The sequence below is a fragment of the Arachis stenosperma genome, chromosome 10 (genome assembly GCF_014773155.1).
Source record: "Arachis stenosperma cultivar V10309 chromosome 10, arast.V10309.gnm1.PFL2, whole genome shotgun sequence".
Classification (NCBI taxonomy): domain Eukaryota; kingdom Viridiplantae; phylum Streptophyta; class Magnoliopsida; order Fabales; family Fabaceae; genus Arachis; species Arachis stenosperma.
This window is the reverse complement of record NC_080386.1, coordinates 9428736-9444266: the sequence shown is the minus strand read 5'-3', so window position 1 is coordinate 9444266 and position 15531 is coordinate 9428736. Positions and strand designations below refer to the sequence as shown.

At 36.5% G+C, this 15531-nt stretch overlaps 1 protein-coding gene across 2 annotated transcripts; it reads right to left on the bottom strand.

Moving 5' to 3' along the window:
• Positions 1 to 2837: 2837 nt before the first annotated feature.
• LOC130954841 (protein Iojap-related, mitochondrial) lies at positions 2838 to 7105 on the bottom strand. 2 transcript variants are annotated; one of them, XM_057881616.1, is made up of 6 exons: positions 6255 to 6290; positions 6100 to 6156; positions 4751 to 5074; positions 4359 to 4446; positions 3936 to 4036; positions 2838 to 3272 (listed from the first exon to the last, which is right to left on the bottom strand). In XM_057881616.1, the coding sequence occupies exons 3-6, from the start codon at positions 5027 to 5029 to the stop codon at positions 3195 to 3197; spliced, it is 546 nt and encodes a 181-aa protein (XP_057737599.1). In that variant the 5' UTR covers positions 5030 to 5074; positions 6100 to 6156; positions 6255 to 6290; the 3' UTR covers positions 2838 to 3194. The 2 variants fall into 2 exon arrangements, with proteins under 2 accessions (XP_057737599.1, XP_057737598.1); XM_057881615.1 differs by lacking the exons at positions 6100 to 6156; positions 6255 to 6290 and adding an exon at positions 6841 to 7105.
• Between the last annotated feature and the right edge of the window lie 8426 nt (positions 7106 to 15531).

The window sequence follows — 15531 nt, the reverse complement described above, 5'->3', positions numbered from 1 at the left end:
CTCCTATATGAGTATTTTTTTCGTCCTCTTTGCCGACCTGTATCTCCTCGGTTTTTCCTCCCGGTTGTGGTCGCAGCTCTTCTTTGGCCCTTGCACCGCCGAGCTCTATTGTGTGAACTTCTCTGCCCTTTCTTCTCAGATTTAGGCTTTCATTGTAGCATTTCTTTGCCAACTTTTGATCTCCTTTTACCGTTGCTATCCCTGCTGAGGTCGAAAATTTCATGCAAAGGTGGGGAGTGGATACCACGGCTCCGAGTCGATTAAGGGTAGCTCTGCCGATTAAAGTGTTATATGCTGACCCCACATCAATGACTATGAAGTCTATATTCAGAGTCTTTGATTTTTCCCCTTTTCTGAAAATGGTGTGGAGGGGTAAAAATCCCAGTGGTTTTATTGGCGTGTCCCCTAATCCGTATAAGGTGTCGGGGTAGGCTCTTAATTCTTTCTCATCCAACCCTAGTTTGTCAAAAGCGGGCTTAAAAAGGATGTCCGCTGAGCTTCCTTGGTCTACTAGGGTTCTGTGGAGATGGGCATTTGCCAGGATCATAGTTATTACTACTGGATCATCGTGTCCAGGGATTATTCCTTGCCCATCTTCTTTTGTTAATGAAATGGTAGGGAGGTCGGACGACTCCTCTCCGACCTGGTAGACTCTTTTAAGATGTCTTTTGCGAGAGGATTTGGTGAGTCCCCCTCCCGCGAACCCTCCTGAGATCATATGGATATGTCTCTCCGGAGTCTGCGGCGGTGGGTCTCTTCTATCCATATCGTCTCGCTTTCTCTTTCCATGATTGTTCGACCTTTCTATGAGATATCTATCAAGCCGACCTTCTCTAGCCAGCTTTTCTATCACATTTTTAAGGTCGTAACAGTCGTTTGTGGAGTGACCATATATTTTATGGTACTCACAGTAGTCGCTGCGGCTCCCCCCTTTTTTATTTTTAATGGGTCTAGGGGGTGGCAGTCTTTCAGTGTTACAAATCTCTCTGTATACATCCACTATAGAAACTTTCAGAGGAGTATAAGAGTGATATTTTCTTGGTCTCTCGAGACCGAGTTCCTCCTTTTTCTTGGTTTCCCTTTCCCTCTCTTTTGTTGAGGGAGGGTGCCCAGGTCGCCAACTCAGGTCTCTCAGCTTAACGTTTTCCTCCATATTGATGTACTTTTCAACTCTTTCCTGTACATCACTTAGAGAAATGGGGTGTCTTTTAGATATGGACTGTGAGAATGGACCTTCTCTGAGTCCATTGACTAACCCCATTATGACTGCCTCTGTGGTCAGGTCTTGAATCTCTAAACATGCTTTGTTGAACCTTTCCATATAGGCTCGTAAGGATTCTCCGACCTCCTGTTTTATTCCTAGGAGGCTCGGTGCATGTTTCACTTTGTCTTTCTGGATAGAGAACCTCATCAAAAACTTCCTTGAGAGGTCTTCAAAACTGGTAACCGACCTCGGGGGGAGGCTGTCGAACCATTTCATCGCTGCTTTCGATAGAGTGGTCGGGAAAGCTTTGCATCGCGTAGCGTCGGAAGCATCAGCTAGGTACATCCGACTTTTGAAATTGCTCAGGTGATGCTTTGGATCCGTGGTTCCGTCATAGAGGTCCATATCGGGGCTTTTGAAGTTCCTCGAAACTTTTGCCCTCATTATGTCCTCGCTGAAAGGATCCTCCCCTCCTAAGGGCGGCTCTTCTCGTTCGTCACAGGAGTTGCGACCTTTGAGGGAGGATTCTAACTTTAAGAGTTTTCTTTCTAACTCTTTTCGTCGTTCCATCTCCTCTTTTAGGTTCTTTTCAGTTTCCTTTTGTCGCTCCCGTTCTTGTTCTAACTGTTCCAGGCGACTGTGGACTAATCCCATGAGTTCAGTTACATGGGATGGTCCCTCTTTCTCTGATTCGCGCCCTTCTAAAGAGTTTACCTTCGGGTTTTTTACTCCGGAGGTACCTTCCCTGTGTTGATCATTAGTTCCCTGGTGGAGGGTGAAGTCTGCATCATTATTGCCTGTGTCCAGATTCTCTTGTTCAGAATCTGTCTCCACATGACCCTCTTCGGGGAATCTGTCCGCCATTAGTGGTTAATCTTTCGGGTCTCCGGCAACGGCGCCAATGTTATGATGGGTAACCGGAGATCGATGAGCTAAACGGTGTAGGTTGGCCCAAATGTATGAAGGAGGAGGGTTCCGAATGAGTCTGCAACTCAGGGGCCTCCGTCCGACTTGTTCGCGTGAGGAGATGGAGGTGGTACCTGCAAAGACACTCCGATGCCTAAGTTAGCTAGAGTGTGAGCAGGTCTAGAGAGTATTGGACTTAGAGATACCTGAGGGGTGTCAGCGTATTTATAGTGGCGAACCAATAACCACCGTTGGAGTAGTGCCACCCTTTTAGGGTGTTAACCATCCCTTTATCTTAGGGAGGTTAAGATATGGCTCTGTGAAGTGGTTAGAGAGATTCTTGGGGCAGTTACTCATTTGAATGAGTGTTTATCTGCCAACTAACCCTCGTACCCGATTTCTTTAGAACAAGTCGTGGTGAATACCGACTTTATAAGACTAAGATTGGTAAAGGGTGAGGTCCAACCCTTTGGATTGGACCTCTTCGCTTGGTCCTGGGCCTTTACTATTGGGCCAGGGTATTAACAAGTAATATTTATTTTATCAAAACTTTATTTTAGGGCTATTTTTATGTTTACAATTATTAAAGTTTCATGACAATTATATGAGTAATTAAGATAACAAGTCTTTATCTTTTATCTTTTAACATGATCTTAAATTCTAGTCTTTAAAATAATAAAAATAAAAATTAGGGACATTGGTACTAGAAATACCTTTGTATATAAAAATATTATTATTACTATTTGACAGGAATTTCATTTATCCCATGATGATTAAGCAAATAGGATTAAAGTCCCTTTGTGTTGTAACATTTGGTGCAACTGTAATTCACATGAATATGACTGCAATGGTTGCACCAATCTGGTAATACACTAAACTAAAGTTATGTGCCTTCCGCATAACACTTGTGACCTTTTAACTTTGGTTAACATGAAAACTTAAGATTGGTGTGCAGTACTTGACACACAAGCAAATAGAGCAACATGTTACAACTTCGAATATTGTCGCTTACATGTTACATCTAATGTGAAGCCTTAAACAAGAAATTGAGATGTGTTATTTGGAGCACCCTTGCATCTTAAGATTAAGCATTCCTTTGTGCAGGTTTCTTCGAGTTATTTTTCCGGCGAATCTTCACCAAAGCATTTTGTAAATGTAAATCCTAAGACCACAAGAAAATGAAGATCATCACAATCAGCCATGTACTTAATTATCCTTGAGGCAACAAAATAAAAAATGTAATTCCTAAGAAAGGTCACTTTCAAATAAAGAATTTAGGCTCTCTATCTTCGTTTTGAATGTGTTGATATTACTTGTACTCTAAGAACTCCTATGCTAAAGGGCTAACTTTTGGAGTGTCGTTCTCAGAACGAATTGTACTCATTACCGCCAAAATGTGACTCGGGGCTGGCTATCATCATACAAATCTAAGTGTTGAATCAAAGTGAAGATGCCCTTACCAAATGCCAACCAAAGAAGTAGAAGCTATATTAAAATTGTGCATTCTCAGATAATGGTTTCCGAATTTGACTCACTAGTCACAGCCAACACACAAGGCCAAATTTCACAAGTGAAAACTTCCATGTCACAAACTTTATCGATGGGAGTTGCATATTGATTAGTTCATGATTCTCAAGATTTATGTAGATATCCAATTGATAAAATAATAAACAGAAGATCGCTTAGTTTAGATGTAAATCAGTTGCTTCAAAAAATGTTTCAGAAACTTCAAATATATGGAATTATTAACTTACTGATACTACAAATGAAAGCTAATTCCAATTTTTTTTTCCTCAAAACAATTCAAAGCTAGACACAAAGTTACCTCAATAGGTTCGTTTCGCAATCTCTCTGGGCTTGTCCAAAGTCCTTCCAAATTGTAGTAAGCTCTAGCCTTTTCATCAAGTGCATGAACTATCACTTTACCTAAATCCCAAAGGAAAAGAAAAAAAAATGTTTAGAATAAGAAAACCCAACAAATAAATTGACATTTACTTTTATAACAAAAGTTAAAAAGGCAAAGATAAAAATTAAAAATAGAAAACACTATGCAAGATAAAAGCACATTTCTTTTTCTTAACCAATATGGTAATGTACTTTGAGTGTTGCATGTGATTCTGAATATCACTACCTGTATGCAGACTTAGATTTCACCTCGGTTTGTTGCATTTCTAAATTTGACAAGAGAATTTGAAAAGAAACAAAGAATGATGGAAAAGAAACAAATATAATAATAATAAATAAGTACCAGAGTCAATTACAATCCACTTTCCTCCTGCTTGACCTTCCACACTAGGTAGCATCATTCGGTCTGCACCTTTTTGCTTCTGCTTAGCCTGCTTATAACAAAAACGAACAAAATGAATAAATAAATAAATAAACAAATTTCGAATTTCTTTAAAAAATAATACAAGGCAAAAAAATGCATCAGCGGTTTTATTCATAAATCATAACATAGCAAGAACTAAGCCTAGAAACTACAAAATGATAGACATGTTTGGTTTCTTACTTGACAGCATTAAACCCATGAAAATGGCCAATTCAAGTATCAAAACTTTCAGGTTTCAATACCAAAAACCTTTTACTTTTCAACCTATTGAAAAGTAAATAGGGATGTGAAAAAAGAACGAGCAGACCTACCTTGTAAATTAGAGCTTGAGCGATGTTCTTGACATGCCACGTGGACCTGCCGGTTGCTAGAACCATGAAATCAGCCCAATCACAGTGCTTGGGAGATGGTATAACCTTAACGTCGTCAGCTTTAACATCCGTTAGAACCTTCTCAATCTCGTGAAGATCAAGGGTGCATTTTCCAACGGCATCAACGGCAGAAGAGGAAGACGAAAATGCTAGCTTCCATTGCCGTGAAGAAAGCCACCACGACGAAACCGATGCTCGAGCTTGTAGGGCTGCCCACATTGTACAGGCACACTGATAGGGTGTTTGGAATGTCTATATGTGGGCCTGCGAGACCATTGAATTGAATTCCATGATTTAGAATGAACCTTTAATGATTCTTTTTTTTTTGCTTCAACAATTTTACCCCTTATTAATAACACATTATATTCTAAATTTTAATTATAGGATTATATGCTCAATTATTCATCAAATTATATGTTTTAACGGAAACCAAATCAAAGTGCTCTACAATATAAATTGCACTACAACATTATATTTCCCCAGAAAACACTAGAAATCAATTAAATTACGAAACTCCAATTTCATTTTCATGACAACAGATCTCTAACAAAACCAGAGTTTCCTTTTAATTAGTTAAAAGTTTGCATGTCTTTTAGAACTAGATATCCTTTTAAGTGCCTCTATGGCTCTAACTTCAAACTTCCCTGAAAGCTAACACAGCTAACTCGACTACTTTGACATATCAAAATCTATTATATATAAAATCTATTTCCCAATATTGACACTGCTCTACACACATAGGATTTTAAATTATTCAAGATTTAAAAAGTGCAAATTGATTTGAATTGGAGAAATCAGAGGGAAAAAATAAAAAGGAAGTGCTGGAATGTAATCGAGCTTGTCTATTCCTAATAGAACAAGTAATTGTGGATGGAAAGGGAAGCTTCTTCATCAATCATCATACACAACAAAGCTTTTCACTCAAAATCCATGCACAATAGACAATAATAACTGAACCAAAAGGTTTAGTGTGACTACTTAAGGGGAAAAAATTAAAAGTATGTAAGAAGAGAACAAAAAAAATTCCCCAACCCAAACTCATAGTTACTACAAACATCATCCAAGTCTGTCACATCCTCAATCTAACTTCAGATACTATATAATATCTCATATCAAATTTCAGAACCAGCTCACCAATCAAAAACCATTTACCAAAAGTAAAATTTTTCTACCGGAGATAATCAAAATGGCGAAATCCACTGGTAGATTCGTTTCATGTTCAACAGGGTATGACAAAAAATAATATAAAATTGAGAGCTAAAAAGAGAACCAGGCATGAGAGGACCTACCCGAACTGAGATAACATCGGAAGAAGGACACAGAGGAAGCAAGGGACAAGACTGAAGCTGTGAATCGAGGAAGGAAGGAAGGTAAATAGAGAAGTAAGAAGAGGGGTGAATGGAGAACGGAAAAGAGAATGGAGGTTCGGAGTTTTGGGGATTACTGAGTTAAGCATAGTTGTCAGAACCCACCCATCGAATCGGTCAGGCTGCTGGTTACTGGGTCTCAGGTTCAATGGTTGAACAGGTTAAAAATATAAAATAGTCAAAAACTTAAAATTAAAATTTAAAATTTAAATACATGTCTTCACATTAGTGTATTTGATTAAACCATCTTAAAAGCAAAAAAAAAAAAAAAAATCATCTAACCATAGTATCACATTAGTACATCACCTAATTAATTGACAGAGCCTATCATCTAACATAGTATCAGCAGATTCAAATCATCTAAACAGCAAGCATCAATCAGAAAAAAAAAAAAAAAACAGCAAGCATCAATCAGAGAAAAACCAGCAATCACAAAAAAAAAAAAAAAACATCAATCAACCTAAACAGCAAGCATCAACCAACGCTAAACAGCAACAATAACGAAAAACAGCAACAATCAGAAAAAAAAACGAGCAACAATTAGAGAAAAAAAACAGCAAAAAATCAACCATGGCAGCTAATGAAAACAGGATCAGCAGCAACAATCACCCAAAACATTAAACAATAATGATTGAATAACTTAAAAAATTTAAGAAAACTCACCTTAGCCGCACGCAGAGGGAGAGAACCGAGCCAGAGAAGAGAAGAGGGAGGCAGAGGAGACAAGAGAATAGGGCAGAGGGCGAGTAGAGATGGAGGAAGCAGCGAGCAGTGAGGGCGAGCAACGAGACGGCGCGGTGACGCAGAGGGGCCGGCGAGCGGCGGCGACGAGATGGAGGCCGGCGAGACGCGCTGACAGAGAAGGTTGAGGAGAGCTCTGCCTCTGTGCTGTGAGTGTGAGTGTATGTTGGCAGGCTTCTTCGAAGATTAGGATTAGGGTCTTTTTTTTTTTTTCCTTAAATCCAAAACGACTTCCTTTGGCCGATAGGTTAAAAAACTAAAAAAGAATAAAGTGTTGTAAAATAAATAAATAAATAAAGAAGAAAAAAAAATATAAAATAAAAAATATAATTAGATAATTTTAATATTAATATTTATTAGTATTAATATTTCACTATAATATAGATGATTTATATATATATATTTATTAATATTATATGTTGTAGTGTATATATATAAAGAAGAAGAGAGAGAAGTATTTGGTATAATTGTAAAGAAAAAAAGAGATTTATTTTGTTGTTGTATATTATTCACTGAGACTTAACCTCTTATTTATATATGTAGGTTTTCAATGTTATTAAATTCATTTTCTCTTGAGAATGGGCATCCACATAAATTACCTTTATCACAACACTCTCATTGGATGTTCATTTAGGATTATGCCTCATTAGAATCTAACTAAAGAAAAACTCAATAAAAAAAAACTTTAGTGAAGGAAAAAAAGTACAATATCATTTGATGGAGATTACCTCATTAAAAATCTTGTCAAGAAAAACACAATGGGAAAAATATGATCAAGAAAAAAAGAGTACAGTCTTCCCTTCTTGTCGACATCATTTAATATCTCGAAATCGGCGCATTCCAATCTAATGTACCAATTTCTCAAAGGAGGGTGTTAGAAGTGACTTTGTAAATAAATCCGTCAAATTATCGTTTGAGCGGATCTGTTGGATCTCAATTGTCCATTGATTTTGAAAATCATGAGTGAAAAAAATTTGAGAGAAATATGTTTTGTTCTATCACCTTTGATGTATCCACCCTTAAGTTGAACAATGCATGCTGTATTATCTTTAAACAGGATAGTTTAAGCTATCTTACGATCAATTAGTCCACATGATGACATGATATATTGGATCAAACTCCTGAGACAAAAACACTCACGACTTGCTTCATGTATCGCTAGTATTTCAGCATGATTAGAGGAGGTTGCTACTATCGTTTGTTTCGTGGACCTCAATGATATAGTTGTACCACCATATGTGAACAAGTATCTTGTTTGAGATCTCTCTTTATGTGGATTAAACAAGTATCCTCCATCTGTATAGCCAACAAGTTGTGACTTGGATCCATATAAATAAAACAATCCCATATCAATCGTTCCATGAAGATATCGAAAGATTTGTTTGTTTGCATTCCAATGTCTTCTGGTTGAAAAGGAACTATACCTTGATAGTAAATTCACCGCAAATGATATGTTAGACGTGTATTATTAGCAAGATACATTAGTGCTCTAATGGCACTAAGATACGATACTTCAGAACCAAGGATATCTTCATTTTCTTCTTTAGGACGGAATTGATCTTTTTCCACATCCAAAGACCTTACGATTATTAGGATACTTAATGGATGTGACTTGTCCATATAAAATCTCTTCAATATTTTTTCTGTGTATGTTGTTTGATGAATGAAGATCCCATTTTTCGTATGCTCGATCTGCAGGTCGAGACAAAATTTAGTCTTTTCAAGATCTTTCATTTCAAACTCTTCTTTTAGAGTTTTTATAATTGCTGGAATCTCTTCAAGAGTTCCAATGATATTTAAATAATTAATGTACACAGCAATTATAATGAATCCAAATGCATGTTTCTTTATGAAAACACATGGGCAGATATCATCATTCTTAAATCCGTTTTTTGCCAAATACTTAATAAGACGAGTATACCACATTCGTGCAGATTGCTTTATACCATATAAGGATCTTTGTAATTTGACTGAGTATAACCCATGCAAATATTCATTGGATGGTTTAGATATCTTTAGTCCTTTAGAGACTTTCATATTGATATCACGATCTAATGATCCGTATAAATAGGTTGTTACTACATCCATTAAATGCATATGTAGTTTATGATATGCGAATAAACTGACCAAATAATGCAATGTTATTGCATCCATTACATAGGAATATGTTTTTTCATAATCTATACCGGGCCTTTGTGAAAAACCGTATGCCACAAGTCGAGCCTTGTAGCGTACAACTTCATTTTTCTCATTTTTTTTCTCACAAATACTCATATGTATCCAACAGGTTTGATATCTTTTGGTGTACGAACTACATGTCCAAAGACTTCACGTTTTGCAAGTAAGTCTAACTCAACTTTCATAACTTCTTTCTATTTTGGCCAATCATTCCTTTGTCAACATTCTTCGATTGTTCTTGGCTCAAGATCCTTACTTTCATGCATGATATTTAATGTCACATTATATGCACATATTTTATCGATAATTGTCTTATTTCGATTCCATTTTTCTACTGTAAAGACATAATTTATTAAGATCTCGTCATTTTCACAGTTTTCACGTATCTGAACGTCTTCTGGTGTCAAAACTATATCAGAATTTTGGACAACTGCATGTATCTTTACTATGTCTTTTTCTATAGGAATAGTATTTACCTCTTTTTTTTTCCGAGAATTTTTGTCTTTGGAACCGACAGGTCTACCACGCTTCTGCGCGTGAATTTATTTCAGTGGCCACTTGTCCAACTGGGACATCAATTTGAATTGGAGCATTTTCAGCTGGTGTATAGGATTTGGTTATCCTCTTTGTATCAGAAAATGCATCAGGCAATCATTTTCTATTCTTTGCAAATGTATAATTTTTTGAATTTCTAGTTCAAATTGCCCTGATCGAGGATTAAAATGTATTAAGGATGATGTATTCTAATTAATTAAGTTCCTTTTCAGGAAGCTTATTCTCTCCCCCCTAATGTTGAAATTTTTGATTCATCAAAATGACAATCCGTAAATCGAGCTTTAAATATATCTCCAGTCTGTATCTCAAGATACCTCACTATAAAAGGAGAATCATATCCAACATATATCTCCAATTTTCTTTGAAATCCCATTTTGGTGCGAGAAGGTGGTGCAATAATAACATATATCGCACACCCGAATATTCTTAAATGAGAAATATTTGGTTGCTGGCCAAAAGCTAATTGCATATGAGAAAACTGATGCTAACTTGTTGGCCTCAAACGAATAAGTGTTGCGGCAAGTAAAATAGCATGCCTCCAAGCCAAGGTTGAGAGATTTATTCTCATAAGCAAGGGGTCTAGCAAATAATTAGAGGCGTTTAATAAGTGATTCTGCTAACCCATTTTGTGTGTTAACATGAGCTACTGGATGTTCAACGCTTATTCCATTAGCCATACAATAAGCATCAAAGGCTTTGGAAGTAAATTCACCAGCATTATCAAGATGAATTGCTTTTATTGAATTTTCTAAAAATTGTGCTTTTAATCGAATAATTTGAGCAAGTAATCTTGCAAACGCCAGGTTGCGAGAAGACAACAAGAACACATGTGACCATTTCGAAGATGCGTCTATTAAGACCATAAAATATCTAAAAGATCCACATAGTGGATGAATAGGTCCATATATATCGCCTTGAATCCTTTCTAGAAATTCAAATGACTCAAATTCAATCTTTACTGGTGATGGCCTTAAAATTAGCTTTCCTTGAAAATATGCAGCATAACAAAATTCACTATATTTAAGAATTTTCTAGTTCTTTAGTAAATGTCCATGAGAATTTTCAATAATTTTTTGCATCATGGTTGTTCCCGAATGACCCAATCGATCATGCCAAGTTATGAATTCATTTGGGTTAGTAAACTTCTGGTTTACAATGGCATGCGATTCATTTGTACTAATTTTAGTATAATATAACCCAGATAAAAATGAGGGTAACTTTTCTAATATAACCTTTTTATTTGAATCATGAATTGTGATATACAAGTACTCATGATTTTCCTCATTCATTGTTTCAATCTGATATCCATTTCGGCGAATATCTTTGAAATTCAACAAGTTTTTTAGAGACTTGGTAGACAATAGTGCATTATTTATTATGAGTTTTGTTCCTCTGGGAAACAAAATTATAGCTCTTCCAGAGCCTTCTGTCACGGTGCCTAAGCCAATAATAGTATTAACATATTCTTCTTTTAGCACAAGATGAGTAAAATACATATTACTTTTGGAATAGTATGCGAACTTTCACTATCCGCAAGGCAAACATCTTTACTATATGTCCTTGTGGTATAGAATTTACAACCACAAACTAACCGACAAGTGCACCGGGTCGTACCAAGTAATACCTCAGGTGAGTGAGGGTCGATCCCACGAGGATTGATGGATCAAGCAATAATGATTGAGTGATTGGCTTAGTTAGACAAGCAGAAAATGGTGTTTAAAGGTTCAAAAGCATTAACAGTAAATTCAGAATATTAATAAAGCAAGCAATAAATTGAGGTGAATAATATATGGAGAAAACAGTTAAGACTTCAGAGATATCTATTTTCCTGATTGACTTTTCTTACTAACTATTTTAATCATACAAGATTTAATTCATGGCAAATTATATTTGACTAAACCCTAATTCCTTAGACCATTTTAGTCTCCTCTAAAATTCATCAACCGCCAATTTCTTGGTCACTTAATTCCAATTAGAGGGTGAAGCTTAATTCTAGTTTATATGCCACAAAAATCCTAAATACCTAAATATAAGAGGATTATATGTCACGTATCCCGTTAAGTCTAGATAATTAGAAATTTAGGAAAATATGTTTTCAAGCTGTTATTCAAGTAAAGAGCTTTTCCAAGTTATACAAGAACTCAATTCGAAAAAGGGTCATACTTCTGTTCCACCCAAATTCATAAGATAAAGAATGAAAATAATTCTTGAATTATAAATCAGTACATGAATTAAAATAGAAAAATAATAGTATCAATCCATACAATAGACAGAGCTCCTAACCTTAACAGTGGAGGTTTAGTTGCTCATGGTTCAGAGAGAAAATTAGAATTCAGGTAAAAACTGTAATGTGCGGAATAAGGTAAAAGAAGAGAGATTGTATCTTTTCCCTTTTATATCTAATCCTAATTAATGTAAAATATATTTTCTAAAATTAAATAATATCTTTTTCCTTTTATATTTAATCCTAATTAATGTAAAATATATATTTTCTAAAATTAAATAATATATTTTCCTATTTTTAAATAAAATAAAGTTTAAATCAGAATTAATAGGAGATTGCGTGCTTGCTTCTTGGAGAGTTGGGGACCACTTGATTCCTTAATAGTCCACGCCTAACTTGAGAAATCTCAAGTTAGGCACAGCCTTGGCAGAATTGATAGAGAAGAAGTATGGACTATTATATGCTTTGGAAGTTAGCTTTCCAACGCCACTAGAATCACGTCAATTGGACTTATGTAACTCGAGTTATTCAAGTTTAAGTGCAGAGAGGTCAGGGTTGACAGCATCATTCGCCTTCTTCTCTTTTTCTGCGAAAGCTCCATCAAATCCATCCGAATGCTACCTAAAATAAACAGAATTGCACACGACTCAAAGTAGCATCCATAGTGGCTAAAAGATAATTAATTCTTGATTAAACTCAACAAATTAAATGCAAGTTCACTAGAAAAAGGTAGGAAAGATGCTCACGTATCGCAACACCAAACTTGAACTGTTGCTTGTCCTCAAGCAACCAAAACTAATATAGGCTTAGGATGTGAATTTGCATGAGAAGTGAATGTTCAATTAAGCTCATGTCTCTTCTTAAAGTGGGGTTTGCACACTGCAATCCTAAATAGTTTTGGCATCTCACTCTCCTTTGAATCAGAGGAATGTAACTGTCATTCGGAATTAGAAACCAGATAATATTATGAATTCTCTACTCTTTTATACTTCAGTTTAATCCTTGAACACAGAAAATTCCTTTTAATTCTCTTTTCTTTGGTGCTTTGCACCTTGAGTCTAGCCGTGACTTTAAATGTTTTGTCTCAAGTAATACTTGACACAAAAATACCACAAGCACTTAACTGGGGAACTCTCTTTAAGTTCTAATTTTTTTTTCAGTTACTCCCAAATAGTGGTGCTCAAAGCCTTTGGCATACTCTGTTAAATGCATTTGATCTCGACTCTTAGTGTTCTGTCTCAGGAATTACTTGACGCATTCACACCACAAGCATGTGACTAGGAAAACAACTCTTTGAGCCTTTAATCATGTCTGACCTCCCTAGTCATTGATGCTCAAAGCCTTGGACCTTGCCTTTATTTTTCTTTTGCTGTTTCTTTTGCTTCAAGGATTAAACTTTCACTAACTTCAGAGAATTCATAATAGTTCTCTAAATTCCTGTTCCTTATACATCGACATTCTTTGATTCAAATTCAGATATGCAATGTTCATGTCATGCATTCAAAATCACAGAAAACACCACCACATTTAAGTGAATAAGACTATTCTTTGTTATAGACTCTAATTCTCATACAATACATCCTTTTCTTCTTTTTCTTTTGGATTCAAACTCAGTGAGCGATACATGAGACACTTTGTAGAATTAAAAGCAAATAACAGAATAAAAAATAGCAAAATAAACTGGAACCTAGGAATCAAAATAACAAAGGATCATGCAGACATTCAAGTAAAACAGCAGAAAATAGGAATATAACATAATAAGAACGAAGGAAAATATAGAATGAAAGGAACTCAACCACCTCAGTTATCCTAGTGGCCGTCTCATTCTTCAGGCTGTGCTCCTCCGTGAAAAATGATTTACCTCCCTTTGGTGCCATTAAAATAAACAGAAAAGGCCAAAAGTGAAGCGACAACACCAAACTTAAAAGTTTGCTTGTCCTCAAGCAAAGAAAAGCTGAAAACAGGGTGTCAAAAATTCTTCTTAATTGCTCTTGTTCCTGTTCTAAAAATTCTGCATGATCAAGCATACTAAAACAAAGGAAAACAGTAAAAACTCAATAAAAATCAAACAAATAAGATAATTAACACAACGGAAGAATAGCTAAGGATACGAAATTATCGGGTTGCCTCCCGACAAGCGCTTCTTTACCGTCACTAGCTTGACAGTCAACTCCTCTAAGGAGGAGGATCATAGGGGCTTAGCTCTTCTCCCCTCACTGTGAATCTTCTCCCTGTGTCCTCATAAAGTAGTTCAATATGCTCTACAGAGAGGATTCTGTTTACTGTATAAGTGAACACTGGATTGCTAGTCAACACCACCTTGATTCCTAGGGAGAAGTCTTCAGTGGAAATTTTTTGTTTCTCCATCCCCTGGGTACTTTCTTCTTTTTGGGAGCCTCCGCCTTGGTGAATGATGGATTTCTTACACCAAACTTAGGTTTGATGTCAGGAGGAATTTTATTGGTTGTCACTAGAGGAGGTATGAGCTGCAATTTCTACTGTGCATCATCAGGGGGTTCTTGAAGGTTTGGATCAATAAACTCAGTCTGCATGCACCTCTCTTCTTCACCTGCTGAAAGTATATCTTTGAAGACGTGAAAAACTAGTTGCTCATTATGCACTCTAAGCATTAATTCACCCACTTCTACATCAATTAGAGCTCTCCCAGTGGCTAGGAAGGGTCTTTCTAGAATTATAGAGGCATTCTCATCCTCCTCTGTGTCAAAAATCACAAAATCTGCTGGGAGAAAGAACTTACCCACTTTGACCAAGATATTCTTCACTAATCTATATGCAGGCTTTATAGATTTGTCTGCCATCTGTAATGCTATCCTTGTGGGTTGTGCCTCTTGGATTTGCAACTTTTTCATCACAGACAAGGGCATTAAATTGATGCTTGCCCCCAGCTCACATAATGCTTTCTCAAAGGTTGTGCTCCCAATGGTGCATGGAATCTGAAAGCTCCCTGGATCCGGCATCTTCCTTGGCAAGTTATTCTGAATGATGGCACTACATTCCTTAGTCAGAACCACTGTCTTGTCTCCCTTTAAAGGCTTCTTCTTTGACAACAACTCCTTCATGAATTTGACATAGAGAGGCATTTGTTCTAAAACCTCAGCAAAAGGAATATTGATTTGCAACTTTCTGAAGACTTCCAAAAACTTCGAAAACTGCTTGTCCTTGATCTCCTTTTGAAGTCTCGGAGGATATGGCATTTTAGTGTTGTACTAAGGGGCCTTTGGCAATGTAGGATAAGTGTCAAGAGAGTCTGGGAATAGGTTGTCCGCACGCTTTAGAGGGACGTGCTCTACTTCTTCCTTCTTCTCCTCTGGAGCTTCTTCTTCAACTGGCTCCTCATTAACTTGTGCTTCCGTACTTGCCACCTGTTCACTTATCAAGGTGATAGCCTTGCATTCTTCTTTTGGATTTGGAATTGTGTTACCAGGAAGGTTATTAGTGGTCCTCTGATCAATTTCATTAACATTTGTGGCTAATTGACCCATCTGAATCTCCAAGTTCTTGATTGATGCGCTGGTTTCCTATCTAAAACTTACCAATATTGCTTCCAAATTATTATTCTGCTGGGACTGAGAAGTTGCTTGCTGAGATGACTGAAACTGGTGGTTATTAAAATTATTCTATTGAAAATCACTCTG

Bases quoted from the DNA above. Each gene is read 5' to 3' on its own strand.
- LOC130954841 (XM_057881615.1), bottom strand. From the start codon at position 5,029: ATGTGGGCAGCCCTACAAGCTCGAGCATCGGTTTCGTCGTGGTGGCTT. The intron at 4,037-4,358 runs GTACTTATTTAT...TTTGGGATTTAG, and splicing joins GTGGATTGTAATTGACTCTG to GTAAAGTGATAGTTCATGCA. The intron at 3,273-3,935 runs GTAACTTTGTGT...TTGTGGTCTTAG, and splicing joins TGCGAAACGAACCTATTGAG to GATTTACATTTACAAAATGC.